Genomic DNA, 25,331 nt, shown 5'->3' with positions numbered 1-25,331 from the left:
CGAACAATTTTCCTGGCAGTTCTGGCCGAAATTTTTGTTGGTCTACCTGACCGTGGTTTGGTTTTTACAGAGCCCCTGATTTTTCACTGCTTGTGTGATCTGTCCTGAAAACTGCATGATATCTCCATGCAATGCTCTGCAGCCTATCAATTTCTGGTATATATTTTTCACTGCTTGTGTGATCTGTCCTGAAAACTGCATGATATCTCCATGCAATGCTCTGCAGCCTATCAATTTCTGGTATATATTTTTCACTGCTTGTGTGATCTGTCCTGAAAACTGCATGATATCTCCATGCAATGCTCTGCAGCTTATCAATTTCTGGTATATATTTTTCACTGCTTGTGTGATCTGTCCTGAAAACTGCATGATATCTCCATGCAATGCTCTGCAGCCTATCAATTTCTGGTATATATTTTTCACTGCTTGTGTGATCTGTCCTGAAAACTGCATGATATCTCCATGCAATGCTCTGCAGCCTATCAATTTCTGGTATATATTTTTCACTGCTTGTGTGATCTGTCCTGAAAACTGCATTATATCTCCATGCAATGCTCTGCAGCCTATCAATTTCTGGTATATATTTTTCACTGCTTGTGTGATCTGTCCTGAAAACTGCATTATATCTCCATGCAATGCTCTGCAGCCTATCAATTTCTGGTATATATTTTTCACTGCTTGTGTGATCTGTCCTGAAAACTGTATTATATCTCCATGCAATGCTCTGCAGCCTATCAATTTCTGGTATATATTTTTCACTGCTTGTGTGATCTGTCCTGAAAACTGCATTATATCTCCATGCAATGCTCTGCAGCCTATCAATTTCTGGTATATATTTTACACTGCTTGTGTGATCTGTCCTGAAAACTGCATTATATCTCCATGCAATGCTCTGCAGCCTATCAATTTCTGATATATATTTTTTCACTCCTCTAGCTTTTTTATTCCATGATACTTAAAGGTCATCACACTTACTTTAAGAGTTTATGATCCATGCTGAGTTTACTAGTCTGTTTTTTTTTTTTCCCCCTGCACTTTATGGTCTCCTGTTGTCTTTTAAGCTAGTGATTGATTGTTAATGAGTTAAATCTGTGCAGTTCTAAGCAGATACGTCCCTATATATTGAGACTTTGCTAAGGGGCAGCATTTATGCGGGGGCATTTATGCATATAGCATTTATGCATACTTTATCGAAGTGCCATAATTTAGCAAAGTGCCCTGGCAGTTAGAAAATGGCAGTTGGACAGGGCAGGAGACAGGTAAGACATGCAAGACAAACCAACAAACTTGCTTCCAGGTCATCTTTTTGGCAAACAGTATTCACCATTTGTATCTGTGCCATTTATTTTCTGGTTGCTACAATCATCCACATTCACCGTTCTCCCACAAATGCGGCACACTTCATCCATATTAATCCCTCACTCCTCTCTTCTCCTATGTACAGCTCTCATGCTCTATTCACAATGTTATACCACGCAGATCCATTCATTCCCACCATACAACACAGGAAACGCTCTCACAAATCACTCAATCATCTGCTCACTCTCTGTATCTTCCTTCTATTAGTCGCAGGTGATATTTCTCCCAACCCAGGACCCTCCAGTAATAATAACACTAACTCTTTCCCTGTTACATTCAGAAACCCTGCTAATCTCATTCATATTCCCTGCATATCTTCTGTCTCATTCAGCTGTGCCCTTTGGAATGCGCGCTCAGCTTGTAATAAACTCTCTTACATCCATGACTTTTTCCTCTCTAATTCCCTCAACCTTCTGGCTCTCACTGAAACCTGGATCCAGCAGTCGGACACCACCGCCGCTGCAGCTCTCTCCTATGGTGGCCTACATTTCTCTCATACCCCGCGACCTGACAACAGATCAGGTGGAGGTGTTGGTCTGCTTCTTTCAACAAAATGTACTTTTCAGGTTATCCCCCCTGTACCCTCCCTTATCTTCCCATCCTTTGAGGCCCACACAGTCAGACTCTACCGGCCCTTCTCCCTGCGAGTGGCGGTTGTCTATCGCCCTCCAGGTCCCTCCCGTCAATTCCTGGATCACTTTGCTGCCTGGCTTACAAATTTTCTATCCTGCGACATCCCCACGATAATCATGGGAGACTTTAACATCCCAATTGGCGATCCTCTTTCCCCATCTGCCACGCATCTTTTATCATTAACCTCCTCCTTCGGCCTTTCACAGCTTGCTAATTCTCCTACACATGAGGACGGGAACACATTGGACCTGATCTTCTCCCGGCTTTGCTCAGTACATGACTTTACTAACTCTCCCCTTCCACTCTCTGACCATAATCTTCTTTCATTCTCTGTCAAGAACTGTGACTCTACTCAAGACACTCCCACCGTCCACACTTATAGAAATATACGCGCCATTAACACCCAGAAATTTATAAAAAGGTTGCAATCATCATTGGCCCCAATCTCCTCCCTCTCATGTCCCGACTCTGCATTGAAGCATTATAACAAAATAATGCTATGCGCCCTGGATGAAGCCGCACCTCCTACACAAAGAACAATTCGGCATAGACGGCGACAACCCTGGCACACGCCTCAAACACGTCTTCTCCAGAGGTACTCCAGGTGCGCTGAACGGCTGTGGAGAAAATCAAATCTGCCCGAAGATTTCCTCCACTATAAATTTATGCTGAAAACATATAACTCTGCCCTTCACCTCTCCAAACAAACCTACTTTAACAACCTCATCATCTCACTTTCCAATAATCCTAAACGACTCTTTGACACGTTTCATTCTCTCCTCAATCAAACAGCACAGGCCCCGACCACCGACCTCAGCGCTGACGATCTGGCTAACTATTTCAAAGAAAAAATTGACCATATCCGACAGGAAATTTTCTCCCAATCCCCAAATGTTATGCATGCTCCCCCCCGCCACATTGTATCTTGCTCATTTTCTGACTTCGAACCAGTCACGGAAGATGAAGTGATCAGGCTCCTTGCATCTTCTCGCCCTACCACCTGCACCAGCGACCCTATTCCCTCACATCTCCTTCAGTCCCTTGCTCCAGCTGTCACCTCTCACCTAACTAAAATTTTCAACCTTTCCCTCTCATCTGGTATCTTTCCCTCTTCTTTTAAACACGCCAGCATACAACCATTACTTAAAAAACCATCCCTCGACCAGAACTGCACGGCCAACTACAGACCTGTTTCCAATCTTCCCTTTATCTCTAAACTCCTGGAACGCCTGGTCCACTCCCGTCTAATCCGCTATCTCTCAGACAACTCTCTTCTTGACCCTTTACAATCTGGTTTCCGCTCTTTACATTCTACTGAAACTGCCCTCACTAAAGTCTCTAATGATCTACTAACAGCTAAATCTAATGGTCACTACTCCCTGCTGATTCTCCTGGATCTCTCTGCAGCATTCGACACTGTGGATCATCAGCTCCTCCTCACTATGCTCCACACTATTGGCCTCAAGGACACGGTTCTCTCCTGGTTCTCCTCTTATCTCTCTGACCGCTCCTTCTCTGTGTCTTTTGCCGGCTCCTCCTCCTCTCTCCTTCCTCTTACTGTCGGGGTTCCTCAAGGATCAGTCCTAGGCCCCCTTCTTTTCTCCTTATACACCGCTCCTATTGGACAAACAATCAGTAGATTCGGTTTTCAGTACCATCTCTATGCTGATGACACCCAATTATACACCTCTGCTCCGGACATCACCCCTGCATTACTACAAAAGACCAGTGATTGTCTTTCTGCTGTGTCTAACATTATGTCCTCCCTCTACCTAAAACTGAATCTGTCAAAAACTGAACTCCTCGTCTTTCCTCCCTCCATTAATCTACCTGTGCCCGATATTGCCATCTCCGTTTGTGGCTCAACCATTACTCCCCAGCAACAAGCCCGCTGTCTTGGGGTCATTTTTGATTCAGATCTTTCTTTCACTCCTCACATAAAATCACTCGCTCGTTCATGTCATCTACACCTCAAAAACATCTCAAGAATCAGGACTTTTCTCACCTTTGACTCGGCAAAAACTCTTACTGTCGCTCTTATTCATTCTCGTCTTGACTATTGCAACGCTCTACTAATCGGTCTCCCTCTTACTAAACTCTCCCCTCTCCAATCCGTCCTGAACGCAGCAGCCAGGATCATATTCCTCGCCAACCGCTACTCAGATGCCTCTTCCCTGTGCCAGTCATTGCATTGGTTGCCCATCCAATATAGAGTTCGTTTTAAACTTATCACGCTTACCCACAAAGCGCTCCATGCTTCAGTACCCCCCTACATCTCCTCCCTTGTCTCAGTCTACCACCCTACACGTGCCCTCCGTTCTGCAAATGACTTGAAACTAAAATCCTCCATAATCCGAACTTCCCACTCCCGTCTCCAAGATTTCTCGCGTGCTGCGCCAATTCTCTGGAATGCACTACCCAGGACAGTTCGATTAATTCCCAATACCCACAGATTCAAGCGAACCCTAAAAACACATTTCTTTAGACTGGCGTATCACCTAAACACACTCTGTCCATCCCAGCTTTCCCCCATATTAAAATCTTCTTCAACTTCGGGTTCAAACCAACCATGCACATAAAAGCCTCTGTCAGGGCTGCACACATACTGGCTGGCAACCAGTCCATGTATTATTATTTATCCTATTCAGTATATCAAGGCTGCATTATACAATATATGTACTTTTTACCTTTTGTCTCCCCCACTTCCTCATAGACTGTAAGCTCGCGAGCAGGGCCCTCACTCCTTTCGATATGAGATATGCTTATTCTGTATTGTCTGTATATGTCCCCCCTAAAATTTGTAAAGTGCTGCGGAATATGTTGGCGCTATAAAAATAAACTATTATTATTATTATTATTATTATTTTCCAGTTGTTAATCACAGCTTGAACACTGCTGACTGGCATTATCAATTCCTTGGATATCTTTTTGTATCCCTTTCCTGTGTTATACAGTTCAACTACCTTTTCCTGTAGATCCGTTGACAATTCTTTTGCTTTCCCCATGACTCACAATCCAGAAACGTCAGTGTCTGGATGAAAGATGCAAGAGTCTGTCTGGATCCCAGAAACTCACTCAGCTTTTATGCACACACACTGATTACAGGTCACAGGTGAGGATGTTACCTTTAGTAGCCATTCAAACCCATTTGTGTCAAATTCTGTGCATGTTATCAGGCCAAAATCACCGGGGTATGTGAACTTCTGATCAGGATCATTTGGATGTTTTTGGTTGTCATTAAGCTTTAAAAAGAGAAAACACAATAAATGGCTTCACCCAACCAGTAACCATGAGGGGAGAAAAAGGTTTATGGTTATCATTCATATTCTCTGAAACAAGGTCAAGAAAGGAAAAATTCTGCCGGGGTGTGTATCAGTAATGTCTCCCTTGGACACATTACTGAGACGTATTTCAGACAACTTGCACTAAACTAAAGGGAAGAACGTTAATAAAACGATTGCAATTAGTGATCTATTTCACAAATCGTGGATTTCTGTGGCTTATAAAACGGAGCGGTGATGCCCCAGTCTGTGGATTTACAGTTCTTTAATGTCGCCATAATCTGTACAAACCCAGAGGGGAACAAACGGAAAATTGTGAGGGGGAAATAAAACTAACATAATGTGGTTGCATAAGTCTGCACACCCTCTTTTAATCGGGGCTGATGTGCTCAGAATCAGCCGATCACATTCTCCCATGTTACACAGTAGTCAGCGCTCGGCCGCCGTCATTTACAGCGATTCTCATTAACCCCAGAGAAAGTGTCGCTGCTCTAGGGGGATTTTCCTGACATTTTCTGGTCCATAAACAGCTGACAACACAGCAGAGGATCTCAGTGAGGAAAGTTGTCAGTCAGGAGAAGGTGCAAAAACATTTCCCAGCCATCGGGTCTACCATGGACACTGAAGACATCAAGAAGAGGCTGAAATCTGACAGAACAGTGACATTACCCAGAACTGGACGTCCCTCAAACATTGATGAAAAGAGAAGAGACGACAGCAACATTAGAGGAGCTGCAGGAGCTTCTGCCTGTCCTGGTTGTGTCCTCCTCCCTCCTCACACCTCTGGGGGCGGAGCCTCTTATGTAGAAACCTCCCGGCGACGTCTCGTCTCTTCTGTCTCGTGCGTACAAGTAAGCGGCGAACACTCCGGTCACGTGACCCGCCCTCTTCAGGGCAGTTTCCAGGAAGCAATATGGCGTCCCACGGATGTGTGCGTGAGGACGCCGTGCGTAACCCGGAAGTGACGAAAGGCTTCTCGCCCTGCAGAGGGAACACTGCGGGGGCGTCATGGAGAAAGCGGGGAGCAGCGGCGGGAGCTGGTGACGGAGAGCGGAGCCGCCCGTGCATCCAGCGCCCAGAGAGCGAGTGGCCGGTGTGACCTATACAGCCGCCCCCCAGCGGTCATGTGACCTCACATGCGGCCCCAGTATAACGCGCAGCAGCCTCCTATAGACCCCCTGTAATCTACAGACCCCACCCAGATACATAGTGCTGCCCCTGTACATAGAGACGTCCGACAACCGAGAGACAGCCAACAACAGAGAGAGAGACGTCCAACAGCCGATAACTGAGACAGCCAACAACAGAAAGAGACAACCGAGAGAGAGACCTCCAACAGCCGATAACTGAGAGACAGGCGACAACAGAAAGAGACAACCGAGAGAGAGACGTCCAACAGCCGATAACTGAGAGACAGGCGACAACAGAAAGAGACAACTGAGAGAGACCTCCAACAGCCGATAACTGAGAGACAGCCGACAACAGAAAGAGACAACCGAGAGAGAGACCTCCAACAGCCGATAACTGAGAGACAGGCGACAACAGAAAGAGACAACCGAGAGAGAGACGTCCAACAGCCGATAACTGAGAGACAGGCGACAACAGAAAGAGACAACCGAGAGAGAGACGTCCAACAGCCGATAACTGAGAGAGACAGCCAACAACAGAAAGAGACAACTGAGAGAGAGACGTCCAACAGCCGATAACTGAGAGAGACAGCCAACAACAGAAAGAGACAACTGAGAGAGAGACCTCCAACAGCCGATAACTGAGAGACAGGCGACAACAGAAAGAGACAACCGAGAGAGACCTCCAACAGCCGATAACTGAGAGACAGCCGACAACAGAAAGAGACAACCGAGAGAGAGACGTCCAACAGCCGATAACTGAGAGACAGGCGACAACAGAAAGAGACAACTGAGAGAGAGACCTCCAACAGCCGATAACTGAGAGACAGGCGACAGCAGACATCCAAAAACTGAGAGACAGCTGACAACAGAGAGAGACATCTGAGAGAGAGCTGATACCTGGAAAAAACAGACGTCTGACGATTGAGAGACTGCTCTCTATCATCAGACATCTCATAGACTGCGCATGAGAGACGAGTGACATCAGCACGTTACCGCACTGGACCCAGGATGCAGGCAGACCCCCCACTCAGAGTCTCTGACAGCGATGGGAAGCTGGATCAGACCCCGAGCCCCCACAACCACCGAGTGCCGCCCCGGGGGGTGAGCAGCAAAGTGTGGCAGTACAGGTGAGTGCCCGGAGCGGCATCATTCCTCAGGACGTCACTGTCTAGCTGTGCCGCTGAGGAGCCCCTGCCCCGCGCCTTCTGCCGCTGAGGAGCCCCTGCCCCGCGCCTTCTGCCTCTGAGGAGCGCCGCCCCGCGCCTTCTGCCGCTGAGGAGCGCCGCCCCGCGCCTTCTGCCGCCCCGCACCACTGGCCTTGAGGTTTGCACAGGTGTCCTCTATGTAACAGGCGGCCGGATAGCGCACAGCGGCAGAGCTATATACAGTACATATATACATAGCGTGGACGCTCGGAGCGATCTGCACCCGTTCTCAGGTGGCCTCACACCGCGCTCCTCGGGGGTAATGCTCCTGAATACCGGGCCGCGGTCATGTGACCTTCTTCGCTGTTTTCCATGGGTTACAGGCTCGGAGTCCAGTGTGTGACCCCGGCAGCGAGGCCGGCGCGGGGTTAATATGTGACTTTCTGTGAAGGGGAAGTGAATGTGGATTTCTGTGTTCTGAGCTTTCATTGGAAACTTTGTATCGGGAAGTGCTGGGGTCATGTAATGTGAGGATCTTACAAGCAGGCGTGTTACAGTGTGTCGATGCAGGTACAAAGTGGGCTGGGGGTCCGCCTGTGGCTGCTCGCCTCCTGCTCTTAAGGCCCCGTCACACATAACGAGATCGCTAGCGAGATCGCTGATGAGTCACGGTTTGGTGACGCAATAGCGATCTCGCTAGCGATCTCGTTATGTCTGACAGGTAGCAACGATCAGGCCCCTGCTGTGAGATCGCTGATCGTTACAAAGCTTCCTGGACCATTCCTGGGTCGTTGCGCTCCCGCTGGGCAGTGTGCATCGCTGTATTTGACACCTTGTCAACGACCTCGCTAGCGATTCAGAACAGACACGTAGAGGTGCATAAATTGGACTTTTCGGCGTTCATCGTCCCCGATTGGTGGTCGCTACTGCGTCCTTGTTTTTTTCAGATCCCACCAGCGTTCTCCGGCTGTGACTCCACTTTGAACAAATTAGACATCTTTAGCGAAGTAGGTATTGTTTGGGGTCTTAAATGAGTTTCCATTTTTAATTCATTTATAGGACATCTACCAATTATCTGCTATCATTGCTCTTCAGGGAGGGAGGGCTTGGCTTCTATCTGTATATATATGCTTTTGCATGGGCAGATATTTTAGGGGTCTCGTGCACACACACCCACACAGCACGTTTTCTGACACGCTGTCGTGGCCAACCGCTTCAGAGTTTTTCATACGCCAATTAACATGAAGCTTAAATCAATAGACTCTGTTCTTTTGGCCTGTTGCACGCTTCAAAACTTTCTTCGTCGACGTGATGCAATTACGTACTGTCCGCCTGGCTTTGTGGACTCTGTGGACCGAGCCAATGGGGAAGTGGAGCTCGGTGAATAACGTGCAAACGATCCTGCAATTGCAGGCCTTCAACCAGTGGGACATGGCAGAAACACCCATGATGCGAAGACCTGCTGCGACAACTGCTGCCAGTATTTTAACGGTCCTGGTGCCCCGTCACACATAACGAAATCGCTATTGAAGCCAAGGCCTCACTCCCTGAAGAGCAATGATAGCAGATAATTGGTAGATGTCCTATAAATGAATTAAAAATGGAAACTCATTTGAGACCCCAAACAATACCTACTTCGCTAAAGATGTCTGATTTGTTCAAAGTGGAGTCACAGCCGGAGAACGCTGGTGGGATCTGAAAAAACAAGGACGCAGTAGCGACCACCAATCGGGGACGAGGGGCGCGGAAAAGTCCAATTTATGCACGCCTACATGTCTCAGTGAATCGCTAACGAGGTCGTTGATGAGGTGTCAAATACAGCGATGCACACTGCCCAGCGGGAGCGCAACGACCCAGGAATGGTCCAGGAAGCTTTGTAACGATCAGCGATCTCACAGCAGGGGCCTGATCGTTGCTACCTGTCAGACATAACGAGATCGCTAGCGAGATCGCTATTGCGTCACCAAAACGTGACTCATCAGCGATCTCGTTATGTGTGACGGGGCCTTTACCCATCACCACAGTGTTGGGGGTCTGTGTGATGTTGGTCTGTGTGATGTTATCTGGGGGCTTGGTTTACATAAGCTGACACACTGGTTACAGTTGGATGCAATTGTAGCAGACCCTCAGCTGTGAGAGCAGGGCGAGGTTCATAAGAACGGTGACACCTGGAAAACTACAGCGGATTCGGGTGTTTTTTTTTCTCTTTTTGTTGCCGTTTTCTCTCTTTATCTCGCGATCCTATAAATTGTCGCACGTTTGTCTTCAGCCGCAGAAATATAAAATTGTAGATTTTAGATTTTATTGTCCTCGAGGGCCGGAGCTGCGGAATAAAAGTGCCACGTTCTGCAAAGCCACAAGTGATGAACTGAGACGTCCGGATAAGGAAAGCGGCCGACGGCGAAGGACCGGAGACGAAAGCAAGAAACAAGGGCGTGAAAAGGCGCAAAATGGGGGGCATCGTCCCTGTTAGCGGAGGGTCCCACAGGTGCCCACCGAGGCACGGCCATCCGACATCAGACACGTATAGGAGCACCTACAGAATGATGGCCGCTCTCCCTGACTAGTAGCCTCCACAACAGCTTGCACTTGTAGTCTCTCCACAGGTTGGAGACCACGGGTCTGTGGGGATATGGTGGGGCATGTGACCTCTCATGTTGGGGGGCTTTCGTCGCTCCTGGTGGTCTTCAGGAGACCTGTGACCTCTGCCCTCCTTAGGATGAGGACGTCACCATGACGCTGATCCAGTATTAGCTCCGTGTGTTGTAGAGGTGCCCCCCCCCATACATCATCAGTCAGGCAGGCAATTGCCCCACTATGGGCCCTGAAAGTGGCCTGTGGCGAGACGCCAGTGACAAGCCGATCACCATCTGGAAATGTCGGATCCCGTCCACCCGGATGGGTGCAGGGTCACAAGCAGGCGGACATCAGGGGGTGTAGTGACGGGACTGGCTGCGGCGCCCCTTGTGTCTGGAGGCTCCCCTGTGCTGCACAGATGTTGCCCCCAAGGACACATGTAACCCCCATATTGAGTCTACAGCTATAGAGGCCGGTGCACTGTGAAGACGAAGTCCCTGGAGCAGTGACCCTGGCGGGCTAGTTGCCGGAGCAGTGACCCTGGCGGGCTAGTTGCCGGAGCAGTGACCCTGGCGGGCTAGTTGCCGGGCCTCATCCATTGTGTCGGGGAACATTGGGGGCCTTTGTGGTGACTCACGTCCTCTGCTCTCCCCACAGCGATCACATGGAGAACATCTGCGGCTACCTGATGAAGTACACCAACCTGGTGACCGGCTGGCAGTTCAGGTAGGTGGGGGCCGTGAGCGGCCATATTGGTGTGAGTTCACTGTACTGACTCTGTCCCACCTCCGGGCAGCGCTGTCCCCTCTCTCTGCCCTCGTCACCTCAGGGCTTCGCTCTTCTTCTCCCGCTTCCAGGTTTTTCGTCCTGAACAATGAGGCCGGGCTGCTGGAATATTTTGTGAATGAGCAGTCGAAAAACCAGAAGCCGCGGGGGACGGTGCAGCTGGCAGGGGCCGTCATCTCCCCCAGTGATGAAGACTCCCACACCTTCAGCGTCAATGCAGCCAGCGGAGAGCTGTACAAACTGAGAGGTGAGGGGTGAATGTGGGGGGTGCACCCCGACCCTGCAGAGCGTCCGCCGCCTCTAACCCTCCCTGTGCCTTGTGTCCCGTCAGCCTCCGACACCAAAGAGCGACAGCACTGGGTGAGCCGCCTGCAGATCTGCACCCAGCACCACACCGAGGCCATCGGCAAGGTGAGGGGGGAGTCTTACCTGGGAGAAGGGGGAGTCATACCGGGGGGAGGGGAGTCATACTGGGGTTAGTCATACCGGGGGGGGCGGAGTCATACTGGGGGGTAGGGAGCGCAGGAAGCAGACCCCCACAGTCACGCCCGGGGACAAGGAGCGCAGGATACAGACTCACCCTGGGGGCAAGGCGCACAGGATACAGACACCCCCCCAGTCACCCCGGTGGCAGGGAGCGCAGGATACAGACCCCCCCCCCCCAGTCACCCCAGTGGCAGGATACAGACCCCCCCCACCAGTCACCCCGGGGGGCAGGGAGCATGGGATGCAGACCCCCAGTCACCCCGGGGGGCAGGGAGCGTGGGATGCAGACCCCCAGTCACCCCGGGGGGCAGGGAGCGTGGGATGCAGACCCCCAGTCACCCCGGGGGGCAGGGAGCGTGGGATGCAGACCCCCAGTCACCCCAGGGGGCAGGGAGCGTGGGATGCAGACCCCCAGTCACCCCAGGGGGCAGGGAGCGTGGGATGCAGACCCCCAGTCACCCCAGGGGGCAGGGAGCGTGGGATGCAGACCCCCAGTCACCCCGGGGGGCAGGGAGCGTGGGATGCAGACCCCCAGTCACCCCAGGGGGCAGGGAGCGTGGGATGCAGACCCCCAGTCACCTCGGGGGGCAGGGAGCGTGGGATGCAGACCTCCAGTCATGCGCCATCTTCCTCTTCTGCAGAACAATCCTCCACTGAAGTCCCGCAGCTTCTCGCTGGCGTCTCAGGGCAGCGGCAGCTCCCCCGGATCCCAGCGCCGGCCCAGCCAGAATGCGCCATCGTTCTTCAGCATTGGCCACCACCGCGCAGCGCCAACCAGCAGGAGAGCCGCGATGCTCCCGCCGGACCACCTGGGGGAAGTGCGGGAGGTGAGTGAGGCCGTCTAGGCACAGGGGCAGCTGCGGCTCTTAGGGCTGGGGGTCCATGTGAGGAGCGGTGGTCTGACCTGCGGGGCCCCGGCCGCACACTCACTAGGGGTCATTGCTGTGGTGTCAGACGTGAGCTACATGGGAAAACCTCTTACCAGAGGCGCTCGGTGCCGGCGTCTCTCTATAGAATATACAGACGCCTTACCACTGCTGTGTTCACCAAAACACCTTTACCGGCTGTTGGTTTGTCTGCTCATTGCTGGCTGCAGAAAGAGGAAACCGAGAACTGTCAGTGAGCACATTCTTATGGGAGAAATTCTAGGTTATTTTCTTTGGCCACACAAGTAGACTTCATGGTCTGTGTATGGACTACAATACCCAGACTGACCGCGGTCTCCTGACCTGAACGCACAGCCTTATATACACTTGTGAGGCCATGATTTGAGGTCAGGAGACTCGCTGCCAGACCAGACATTGCCGTCTGTATATGGACCAAACAATCCACTGGTGTGAACGCGGCCGTCTGAGTTCTCAGCGGATTTATGTCACCAGAGGTGAACTGGACTCTCGCGGCCACCGGACAGAAGCTCACAAACTCCTCATATCGAGCTCGCTGACCGGTTCTCAGGTGACTTACTCTGCAGCTGGAGGAGGCAAATGGTGCAAAAACTCGACTGCAATTAGTTATAACAAAAATAAACCAAAATATCCTGTACGGCGTCCACAGATTAGTCCACTGCCCCTTCAAGGCTTCATGGGGGTCCTGGAGTTTATGACAGAAGGAAGGGGGGGTCTCGGGCCGGTGATAAACCCTCCGTGGTTGGTGATGCCCCGGCGTCCCCCTCTCCTGTAGCCGGAGCGCGGTCACAGGATCTCGTCTGCAGATACTTTACAAAGTGCACGGAAAATGTGTAATGTAGAAGAGATGGGGCCGATTCCCCGCGCTGAGTGATGCCGTAACCTGACGCTGCCCGTGCTGACCTAGAAACGCGCGGCAGGTGCCGGCGGCTGCGTCCTATAGAGCCGTCACCGGAAATGTACTGTGCTGTCCTTACGCACAGTGGAAGATCCACGGAGCCCGCCGCCCGAAAGCTGGCCCCCGCATCCGTGCCTTCTGAGAGCTGGCCCCCGTGGCCGCCCCTTCTCCTGAGAGCTGGCCCCCGTGGGCGGGACCCCCCCCCCCCCGAGAGCTGGCCCATGCAGCTGCCTCTTCCCCTGAGAGCTGGACCGCCCGAGCGAGAACCCCCCTGAGCTGGCCCCTGCGGCTGGCCTACCCCGTTTTCCCCGAGAGCTGGCCCCATCTGCAGAGCGGCACAGAGGTCACAATGGCATCATCATCCGGGTCCAGTCATCAACTCTGACACACCGCTCTGCCAGGCGTTATTGGAAACCGTCAGCAAGCAGGACACAGACATTCTAACTGCTGAGCTCCTGTCATGTGGGAGAAGAGGCTGCTGTACAGGACACCTCCTAAGATGCCGATCACCAGACCTCTCTGCACTGAACACCCAGAGAATGCTGGGAGATTCCAGCTCTGAAGTACAGAATTCGTAATAGATGTACACAGTGACTGCAACAGCAGAATAGTGAGTGCAGCTCTGGGGTATAATACAGGATGTAACTCAGGATCAGTAATGTAATGTATGTGCACAGTGACTGCACCAGCAGAATAGTGAGTGCAGCTCTGGAGTATAATACAGGAGGTAACTCAGGATCAGTAATGTAATGTATGTACACAGTGACTGCACCAGCAGAATAGTGAGTGCAGCTCTGGGGTATAATACAGGATGTAACTCAGGATCAGTAATGTAATGTATGTACACAGTGACTGCACCAGCAGAATAGTGAGTGCAGCTCTGGAGTATAATACAGGAGGTAACTCAGGATCAGTAATGTAATGTATGTACACAGTGACTGCACCAGCAGAATAGTGAGTGCAGCTCTGGAGTATAATACAGGATGTAACTCAGGATCAGTAATGTATGTACACAGTGACTGCACCAGCAGAATAGTGAGTGCAGCTCTGGGGTATAATACAGGATGTAACTCAGGATCAGTATTGTAATGTATGTACACAGTGACTGCACCAGCAGAATAGTGAGTGCAGCTCTGGAGTATAATACAGGATGTAACTCAGGATCAGTAATGTAATGTATGTACACAGTGACTGCACCAGCAGAATAGTGAGTGCAGCTCTGGGGTATAATACAGGATGTAACTCAGGATCAGTATTGTAATGTATGTACACAGTGACTGCACCAGCTGAATAGTGAGTGCAGCTCTGGAGTATAATACAGGATGTAACTCAGGATCAGTAATGTAATGTATGTACACAGTGACTGCACTAGCAGAATAGTGAGTGCAGCTCTGGAGTATAATACAGGATGTAACTCAGGATCAGTAATGTAATGTATGTACACAGCGACTGCACCAGCAGAATAGTGAGTGCAGCTCTGGAGTATAATACAGGATGTAACTCAGGAACAGTAATGTAATGTATGTACACAGTGACTGCACCAGCAGAATAGTGAGTGCAGCTCTGGAGTATAATACAGGATGTAACTCAGGAACAGTAATGTAATGTATGTACACAGTGACTGCACCAGCAGAATAGTGAGTGCAGCTCTGGAGTATAATACAGGATGTAACTCAGGAACAGTAATGTAATGTATGTACACAGTGACTGCACCAGCAGAATAGTGAGTGCAGCTCTGGAGTATAATACAGGATGTAACTCAGGATCAGTAATGTAATGTATGTACACAGCGACTGCACCAGCAGAATAGTGAGTGCAGCTCTGGAGTATAATACAGGAGGTAACTCAGGATCAGTAATGTAATGTATGTACACAGTGACTGCACCAGCAGAATAGTGAGTGCAGCTCTGGAGTATAATACAGGAGGTAACTCAGGATCAGTAATGTAATGTATGTACACAGTGACTGCACCAGCAGAATAGTGAGTGCAGCTCTGGAGTATAATACAGGATGTAACTCAGGATCAGTAATGTATGTACACAGTGACTGCACCAGCAGAATAGTGAGTGCAGCTCTGGAGTATAATACAGGATGTAACTCAGGATCAGTATTGTAATGTATGTACACAGTGACTGCACCAGCAGAATAGTGAGTGCAGCTCTGGAGTATAATACAGGATGTAACTCAGGATCAGTAATGTAATGTATGTACACAGTGACTGCACCAGCAGAATAGTGAGTGCAGCTCTGGGGTATAATACAGGATGTAACTCAGGATCAGTATTGTAATGTATGTACACAGTGACTGCACCAGCAGAATAGTGAGCGCAGCTCTGGAGTATAATACAGGATGTAACTCGGGATCAGTAATGTATGTACACAGTGACTGCACCAGCAGAATAGTGAGTGCAGCTCTGGAGTATAGTACCGGATCAGTAATGCGTTGTCGCCCCTCTCTGGCTGTGGCGCTGTTGATGTCACCCGTCTGTTTCCGTAGATGATGTCGCGGGCGGAGTGTCAGCAGAGGGAGTTAATGCGCAGTATTGAAGGTCTTCCCCCCAGCGGTCACTTCAGCTCTCTGGACCAGGACCTGCTCATGCTGAAGGCCACGTCAATGGCAACCATGAACTGCCTGAACGACTGTTTCCACATGTTGTACCAGCAGCACGCTGCTCTGCAGAAGAACATTCTGCCCTCTGGTGAGTACCCGCCATCTTCACAGACCTCCGGCCCCGATTCATCAAAGTGAAAACACAGAACTTTGACATAAATCAGTAAAAATATTACAAAATTTTTGCCCAACACAAAACATCTTTGTGACTTTTGACATTTTTATGCCACTTTCCAAAATGGCCTGAACTGTTCCAGGATGGGGGCGCAACGCCGTCGGCGGGTCTATTTCATGGTCCGATAGTTTCATGGTATAATGTGCAGCGGTCGGCGCTGCCGTGCTTTTATCCTGGCACCAGCGCCCATCGCCCCGTGTGCGGCCTCCTGATATTTGCAGCGAATCCCGTCATGAATTGTTAACGGCAGCGGCTCCGAGGCCTCGAACACAAGAATGAGACGTGTGAATAATTTATCCCGAGAGCTCGCAGCCGCCTGACCGTAACCGGAGCCGAGGGTGAGGACAGGTCACAGCCGCCCCAGGGCGACACGCTCCGAGCCACTCACCCTGGTACCGCTGATCGTGTGAGCGGCGTCATCTCTGCCCCCCGTCCAGTGCGCCCGCTCCATCATCTCTGCCCCCCGTCCAGTGCGCCCGCTCCATCATCTCTGCCCCCCGTCCAGTGCGCCCGCTCCATCATCTCTGCCCCCCGTCCAGTGCGCCCGCTCCATCATCTCTGCCCCCCGTCCAGTGCGCCCGCTCCATCATCTCTGCCCCCCGTCCAGTGCGCCCGCTCCATCATCTCTGCCCCCCGTCCAGTGCGCCCGCTCCATCATCTCTGCCCCCCGTCCAGTGCGCCCGCTCCATCATCTCTGCCCCCCGTCCAGTGCGCCCGCTCCATCATCTCTGCCCCCCGTCCAGTGCGCCCGCTCCATCATCTCTGCCCCCCGTCCAGTGCGCCCGCTCCATCATCTCTGCCCCCCGTCCAGTGCGCCCGCTCCATCATCTCTGCCCCCCGTCCAGTGCGCCCGCTCCATCATCTCTGCCCCCCGTCCAGTGCGCCCGCTCCATCATCTCTGCCCCCCGTCCAGTGCGCCCGCTCCATCATCTCTGCCCCCCGTCCAGTGCGCCCGCTCCATCATCTCTGCCCCCCGTCCAGTGCGCCCGCTCCATCATCTGTGCCCCCCGACCAGTGCGCCCGCTCCATCATCTGTGCCCCCCGACCAGTGCGCCCGCTCCATCATCTGTGCCCCCCGACCAGTGCGCCCGCTCCATCATCTGTGCCCCCCGTCCAGTGCGCCCGCTCCATCATCTGTGCCCCCCGACCAGTGCGCCCGCTCCATCATCTGTGCCCCCCGACCAGTGCGCCCGCTCCATCATCTGTGCCCCCCGACCAGTGCGCCCGCTCCATCACCTCTGCCCCACGACCAGTGCGCCCGCTCCATCACCTCTGCCCCCCGACCAGTGCGCCCGCTCCATCACCTCTGCCCCCCGACCAGTGCGCCCGCTCCATCACCTCTGCCCCCCGACCAGTGCGCCCGCTCCATCACCTCTGCCCCCCGTCCAGTGCGCCCGCTCCATCACCTCTGCCCCCCGTCCAGTGCGCCCGCTCCATCATCTCTGCCCCCCGTCCAGTGCGCCCGCTCCATCATCTCTGCCCCCCGTCCAGTGCGCCCGCTCCATCATCTCTGCCCCCCGTCCAGTGCGCCCGCTCCATCATCTCTGCCCCCCGTCCAGTGCGCCCGCTCCATCATCTCTGCCCCCCGTCCAGTGCGCCCGCTCCATCATCTCTGCCCCCCGTCCAGTGCGCCCGCTCCATCATGTCTGCTCCCGGCATTGTCCCCCCTCCCCATTCCTGACCGCCCTGCTGTGTCCCCCTCATGGTCTCCACGCCGTGCCCCCTCCCTCTCATGGCCGCCCTGCGCGCCCCACCGTGGTCCCCCCCCCCATGGCCGCCCTGCCGTGTCCTTGCCCGCAGCGCTCTGCCGGTGTCCGTCTCGGCAGTTGTACCTCTTTCTGTTTCCGCTGGAGCCGCCCGGCCGCGGTGTCGCGTTACTCCTATGTATCGGGTTCTCTCAATATCTGGCAGCTGATCCGGGCTGTGAGCGCATTGTGCTGCGCGCGCTGCGGAGCCGGAGATCACATCCCGCCGCTGAGAGGCTGCGGCTTCTCCTACGCTCCTCGTATTATTGGGGCGCAGGCGCCGCTCACCATGGCACAGGACTGGCGCTCACTGTAGGACTCTGCCCGTCTCTGTGCCCGGCCTGGATTATGAGCAACTCTAAGAGCAAAATTCCTTTTCCCTCAGGGGTGACGATAAACTGGCTGGAACCAAAGAGCCTCCTGCCCGGGCCCCTGGAGAACGGCGAGGGCCCCTGCTTCCCAGCCGAGGAGAGGAAGGAGCAGGACTCGCTGATCGATCCGCACGGGGAGCCCGAGAGCAGCCAGCTGTGCAGGGTAAGCGCCGCCATGCCGCCCACCCGGGTGTAATGCTGCAGAGACATGGTACGTAGTGGGGTGACTGCCACAGTGTGGGGTACAGGGGGCGCCTCATACAAGGGCCGAGCCTTCTCCGTTCTGCCTTCTCTGATATCTCTCCAGGGCGGCAACCAATATCCAGAGACCCCCACAGACTGAGGTACGCGGGGTCCCAGGGTCTGCACCTGGCTGTGTGTCTCCATAGATTGCACAGGCATCACATAGAGGATAGAGGGCGCTCTGCACCCCAACAAGCTGCCGTCACTGCTCTGAATCTCTGGGGGTCACACTCTGGAATCTGCGGAGCTGCAAGGTGACAAGAAGGAGAACTGCATCATTGAAAGGGGATTTATCATAAGCGCCATCCACTGGTGCATGGGAGAAGCCGAACCATGGGACGCGAGGTGACGGGGTGTGGGGTGATGGGACGCGAGGTGATGGGGCGTGAGGTGACCGGGTGTGGGGCGACGGGGAGTGAGGAGACTGGGCACGAGGCGCGAGGTGATGGGGTGTGGGGCAACGGGGAGCGAGGCGACAGAGCGTGAGGCAACCGGGCACGGTGCGCGAGGTGACGGTGTGCGGGGTGACGGTGCGCGAGGTTTAAGGGTGCGGGGTGACGGTGCGCGAGGTGACGGTGCGCGAGGTTTAAGGGTGCGGGGCGACGGGGTGCGGGGCGACGGGGTGCGAGGTGACGGGGCGACGGGGCACGAGGTGATTGAGTGTGAGGAGACAGGGTGTGAGTAGACGGGGTGGGAGGCGATGGGGTGGGAGGTGACGAGGCGCGAAGGGGCACGAGCTGTGATGGGGCGCGAGGCGATGGGGCGTGAGCCGCCTCCTCGCCCTGTGCTGCCTCCATAGACCCGCACCCATCAGTGCCCGTCCCTGTAACTCCGCCACATAGCGGGACCATCCACGCAGTCACTGTCGAGTTCTCTGGAGACGCACACATGGTCGCTGTCTCAACACTCTCCTGAAGATGGCGCTCTTAGTCTAGGATGAGTAAGAGATGACGGGGGGCTTCACAACAAGAACAGGGGGGATCTCCAGAGTAGACGAGATCAGTGATGAGCGGCAGCGAGAGCCCCATGATCAGCAGCAGCACAAAGCTGAATAATGAGCAATATATTATCCATCTATCCAAACTGTGACATGAGGGAACTACAAGTCCCAACAAGTCTGATCATATAATCTAGAAGTCAGACTTTGCTCATCTCCTGAATAAACACTCACTGGGTAGTAGAATCTTACCTGCCGAGTATAAGGAGTGACACATATTGATTAGAAAATATACATTTTATTGACTATTTTTTTTTTAAAAAACCTGCCCCGAGGCTCAGCCATATACATTGTCTATACAATTCACAGCGGACACAATACATTTGTAGCCTAGAAATATCAAGATCTTATTAAAATGATTGGAATCAACCTCTAGAATAATAAAGTGCTATCGCTCCGCTGTACCTCCAGGATTAGTATTAATATAAATATATGTACATATAGTGCAAAAAAAGAAAAAACTAATACACCACAGTATACTGTAGATATAAAGTAACGTACGGTGGTAGTAATTGTCTAAAGTGAACAGTGCAAAGAAATCTCCAATACCTGCATAAGGGGGAGGTTTCCCCTATAGATATAAGGCTATTACATTCATCAGGCTGCAAGTAAACCGTCACCGCTACAACTGAGGTGAGGCTTATTCTAGGCAATAAGAGGAAGGTCTGAAATGCCATTTACCTGTAGACCAAAGTATAAAGATATGCTGGCTCCACAATGCAGCCCCGACGCACACGTTTCGCCCTGCTTGCTTCTTCTGGGGGGCGTCCCCCGAACGAAGCAAGCAGGAAAACCTCCCCCTTATGCAGGTATGGGACATCTCTTTGCACTGTTCACCGTCCGTTATGTTACTTTATATCTACAGTATACTGCGGTGTATTAGTTTTTTCTTTTTTTGCACTTATATGTACATATATTTATATTAATACTAATCCTGGAAGCACAGCGGAGCGATAAATGTATATTTTCTAATCAATGTGTGTCACTTCTTATACTCGGCAGGTAATATTCTACTACCCGGTGAGTGTCGTTGATTGATGATGGTGGGATATTTAGGAGGTATTGTGATCTAAGGTTTCATCGCCTGGTCTGCAGTGGGTATTTTGTTCTTATTGTATTGTGCACATTGTAAATTCAGACTGAAAACCGCAAAACCGTGAAGGACGCATATGGAAACAAGGAGTAAAGGAACGTGAAACAATTCAGAGTGTGTCACCCCTCAGACCCCTCATGTGCCCCCCGTTATTCTGATGACGCTTTACACCCCGGTGGCTTCTCTCGGCAGCTTCATCAGGTCACCTCGTCCAGAGGTAATGATGGTGGTGAAATCTCCGGCCATCAGGTATTGTGCGGCGGCAGTGCCGGTGCACCGCTCCATACGGCGCTGAACCGATTCCACAACTGCTCTAATATGGCAAGAAGCGATGAACGAAGACATGAAGGTCAGTCCACCCGGAGGACTGCTAGAACCTTGACGGGGTCCTCAAGAGCAATCAGGAAAACCATCAATCACTATGATGAATCTGGCTCTGATGAGGTCCGCCCCAGCAAAGGAAAGACCAAGAATGTCCTCTGCTGCGGAGGATAAGTTCATCAGCCTCAGATAACAGCTGTTATAAATCAGATAGCAGGAACCGCTAACAAGAAGAGACTCGTATGGACCGAGCTGCACAAAGACCGGCCTTAAGATCTGTGCTGTGCTCTGAGAAGTCTGCAACCAGCCGCCATGTCATTGTGAGACGCAGCAGAGGTGAGCGGATGGTTCCTACATGTGCAGTGCCCACCATGAACCATGGAGGGAGGGGGGTCTCTGCTGGTGACCACGAGGTTGATTTATTCCACATACATGGTGCATTACCCAGCACGGCCCCCACAGCATTTTGCAGCAACCGCCGTCCCATCTGGTCTGCGCTTACTGGGGTCATCATGTGTGTAATAGGACAAAGACCATAAAACACGTCCAGGGTATATAAGGCCGATGTGACCGAGTGGGATGGGGGTGGCGTCAGAGGACACGGCCCCCCATTCACCGACCTCAACCAATGGAGATGGTCTGGGATGAGGTGGACACAAAGACAAAGCAGCCGACAAGCGCGGAGCACCTGAACTGATCCAAGACTGCTGGAGCTGCGGAGAGACGCCGAGGGGTGTGGAGCCGCCATCAGAGTAACGGGGGCACGCGAGGAGTGGAGGGGGGACACATTCTGGGTTGTTACACGTGTTTCCTTATGTGTCCTTCATAGTTTTGCTGCCTTCAGCCTGAATCTACAATGTGCTCAGGGGAGGGAAATAAAAATGAAGTAAAATAATGCGGTTGCATAAATCTGCACACCCTCCCACTAATACTTTGTTGCCGTCCCCTGTGCATTTCTGTCAGCGTTCAGTCTTTTTGGGTCGGGGTCTATCACTCGGCACATCTAGAATTGGCGATCTTCGCCGGCTCCTCCTTGCAGCCGCTCCACATCTGTCAGATTGCGGGGGCATCTCTTGTGTACAGCGCCCTCTTCAGGTCACCACAGAGTGTCCCTTGGGTTTAGGTCTGGGCTCGGCCACTCCAGAACTTCCATCTTCTGGTGAAGCCGTTGTTTTTGTGATTTGGAGGTCGCTCAGGGCCGTTGTGCTGAAAGGTGAAATTCATCATCAGCTTTTAGCAGCGGCCGGAAGGTTCTGCTGTAAAATTGTCTGATATTTGTCCGATCCATAATCCCCTCCACCTTGACAAAGTCTCAGTTCCAGAGCACAATGCTGCCCCCACCATGCCTCACTGTGGGGATGGGGATCTTCTGCTGATGCCCGGTGTCAGCTTTGTACCTATTGGAAGTATGGCCGCCGAGTTCCCAGTCGGTCTTATCAGACTGAACAAGTTTCCTGCTTCTGGCCGACGTGATGGAGGGTTTGTAACACATGGTGTCGGGGTCGTAGCGACATTCCACTCGTCCTCCAGTCACTCCAAATTAAGGCTATGAGCATGGGTCAACCATTCAAAGAATGAGTCAGACAACAAGCTGGTTCAAACTCAGAGCATGCTCAGAAGGCTACTACAGACAACGTCCTCAGCAATGTTCTGTCTTTATTTCCGCATGCACAAACCTAAATACACTACATAATGGGGAGGGGAAAGGGGTTGTTCGGGGCGGGGTAAGCCATAAATGGATTGTTCGGGCGGGGTAAGCCATAAATGTCTAGTATCCGGCCACTCCTGATTGGTCCACGTCTCCTTAACTCAGTCTCTGGGCAGACAACCGTCAGTTGATGTTTTGGTTTCATTTCTCTGAAACAGGTGGTAGCGGATACCGGCGCCATCTTAGCTTAAGTTTCGATCTAAGTAACACGTAGCAAGGAAAGCTTATTGTTATAAGACACAAAATGGTAGTTAGTACATAAGCAAAGCGTATAAAAGTAGAGAAAATATATATTCTTTTTCACCCTGACAATGGGACTGGATGTTTTTCTCGGTAAGAAAAGGCTCCGTCTTCCCCCGACCCCAGTGTCCGGACATATGAAGACTACAGGAGATTATTGTCACATGCAGGAGACAACCAGGACTGGCCAGAAGCTCCTGCAGCTCCTCTAATGTTGCTGTTGGCCTACAGCACCAATGTTCTGGTCTTGTCATCAATTTTATGAAAGACGTCCAGTTCTGGGTAATGTCACTATTGTGCCACGTTTATTCCTCTTCTTGATGTCTTCAGCGTCCATGGTAGACCCGATGGCTGGGAAATGTTTTTGTTCCTTCTCCAGACTGACAACTTTCCTCACTGAGATCCTCTGCTGTGTTGTCAGCTGTTTATGGACCAGAAAATGTCAGGAAAATCCTCCTAGAGCAGCGACACTTTCTCTGGGGTTAATCAGATTCCTTGTAAATGACGGCGGCCGAGCGCTGACTACTGTGTAACATGGGGGGAATGTGATCGGCTGATTCTGAACACAACTACAGCCCTGATTATAGGAGGGTGTGCAGACTTATGCAACCGGGTAACATAAGGTCCGGGCCGATGGAGCCAGTGCGCCCCTCGCCATTGTTGTTATGGGGGGAATGACTGAAGCGGCCGGACAAGAAACATGGGAGGACACAGCGGGAGGAGAGACGGGGGGGACACGGGAGGACACAGCAGGAGGAGAGACGGGGGGGACACATGGGGTCGTTACATGGGGGGAGGACACAGCGGGAGGAGAGACAGGGGGAGGACACAGCGGGAGGAGAGCTGGGGGAATATACGGAAGGCCCCGGGGAGGGACACGGTGGGAGGACACAGCAGGAGGAGAGACGGGTGGATACACGGAGGGAGGACACAGCAGTAGGAGAGATGGGGAGATACACGGGGGAGGACACGGAAGGACGCGGGGGGATACACGGGAGGGAACGGGGATAAACGGGAGGACACAGGGGGAAAACAGTGGGAGGATAGATGGGGGGGATACGGGGGGAGGACACAGCGAGAGGAGAGGCTGGGGAATACATGGGAGGACACAGCGTGAGGAGAGACAGGGCCATACACGGGAGGACACAGTGGGAGGAGAGACTGGGGGAGGACACGGGGGGGGGACGACGACACACACAGCAGGAAGAGAGACGGGGGATACATGGGGGAACACAGTTTGAGGAGAGACGGGGCCATACACGGGAGGACACAGTGGGAGGAGAGACTGGGGGAGGACACGGAGAAGGGGGGGGGACACAGCAGGAAGAGAGACGGGGGATACATGGGAGGACACAGTTTGAGGAGAGACGGGGCCATACACGGGAGGACACAGTGGGAGGAGAGACTGGGGGAGGACACGGGGGGTGGGGGGGACACAGCAGGAAGAGAGACGGGGGATACATGGGGGAACACAGCGTGAGGAGAGACGGGGCCATACACGGGAGGACACAGTGGGAGGAGAGACTGGGGGATGACACGGGGAGGGGGGGGGACACAGCAGGAAGAGAGACGGGGATACATGGGAGGACACAGTTTGAGGAGAGACGGGGCCATACACGGGAGGACACAGTGGGAGGAGAGACTGGGGGAGGACATGGGGGGGGGAGGACATGGGGGGGGGGGGGGACACAGCAGGAAGAGAGACGGGGATACATGGGAGGACACAGAGGGAGGAGTGACAGGGTGAAACGGGGACACATGGGAGGACTCTGGAAACTCGGAGGGAGGAGAGACTGGGGGATACATGGGGTGAGACGGGGGGACACACGGGAAGAGAGATGGGGGACACGTGGTCAATACATGGGGTAGGACACATTGGGGGGACACATGGGAGGAGAGATGGGGAGACACACTGGGTTGATACATGGGGGGAGGACACAGCAGGAGGACACATTGAGGGGACACACGGGGGGAGAGTCGGGGGGGGCGGACACATGGGACGAGACGGGGGCGGACATGGGGGTGGGGGTGGACAGACCGGAGGGTTCCTGTATTGACTGAAATTAAGCGTTCCTAACATTCGGCATTTCTGGGGTCGGGTGGAGGATTGGTGGCAGCGCCTCTCTCCTTGTTGTCTGTAGGTCAGTGTAGTCATGTGTCAGGGGCTGATGTCTGGGGGGGGTCGGAGGTCAGGGTTTAGTCTCTGATCAGTTTCCCATAGGAGTTCCATTATCTGGGCCTCGCTGTCATCACACGGGGGGCCGCGTGTCCGCCTGCTTGTCCCACGCTTATGCCTGTAGTTTTGGGGGGTGCTGTGACCTTGTATTGGGGGTTCCCGTCACCCCACCTGTTTTTATGACCTTTCACCTTGTGTCCTCAGGAACCTATAAACCCGGAGGAGGAGGAGGAGGATTGGTGCGAGGTGACGGAGGAGGACCTGGGTGCGGTGGAGGAGCAGCGCAGCGTCATCCTGCACCTGCTGTCACAGCTGAAGCTCGGCATGGACCTCACGCGGGTCAGTGGATGCCCTGACACCGAGCAGAGCTCCTGTGTCCTCCACGTGTTCACACCTGACGGGTTGTCAGCGGAGGCCGCCGCGTCCTCCACATTCTCACTGTCTGTCCCTTC

The 25,331-nt window shown here is 52.9% G+C and overlaps 1 protein-coding gene across 1 annotated transcript in view; it reads left to right on the top strand.

The window, feature by feature from the left end:
- Window positions 1–6,207: 6,207 nt before the first annotated feature.
- The window catches only part of OSBPL11 (oxysterol binding protein like 11), a 32,329-nt gene continuing 13,205 nt past the window's right edge, over window positions 6,208–25,331 (top strand). Inside the window, exons 1-8 of the mRNA XM_073647548.1 lie at window positions 6,208–7,530; window positions 10,783–10,851; window positions 10,983–11,158; window positions 11,243–11,322; window positions 12,039–12,224; window positions 15,697–15,898; window positions 18,116–18,264; window positions 25,084–25,218. Of these exons, the coding sequence (XP_073503649.1) occupies window positions 7,412–7,530; window positions 10,783–10,851; window positions 10,983–11,158; window positions 11,243–11,322; window positions 12,039–12,224; window positions 15,697–15,898; window positions 18,116–18,264; window positions 25,084–25,218 (1,116 nt within the window). The 5' untranslated portion in view covers window positions 6,208–7,411. The remainder of the gene's footprint in view (window positions 7,531–10,782; window positions 10,852–10,982; window positions 11,159–11,242; window positions 11,323–12,038; window positions 12,225–15,696; window positions 15,899–18,115; window positions 18,265–25,083; window positions 25,219–25,331) is intronic.

This window comes from Phyllobates terribilis, unplaced genomic scaffold, assembly GCF_046119375.1.
Source record: "Phyllobates terribilis strain yellow unplaced genomic scaffold, ASM4611937v1 Scaffold_9__5_contigs__length_417890890, whole genome shotgun sequence".
NCBI lineage: Eukaryota > Metazoa > Chordata > Amphibia > Anura > Dendrobatidae > Phyllobates > Phyllobates terribilis.
The sequence above is the reverse complement of the archived record's forward strand: the minus strand, read 5'-3'. Positions and strand labels throughout refer to the sequence as shown.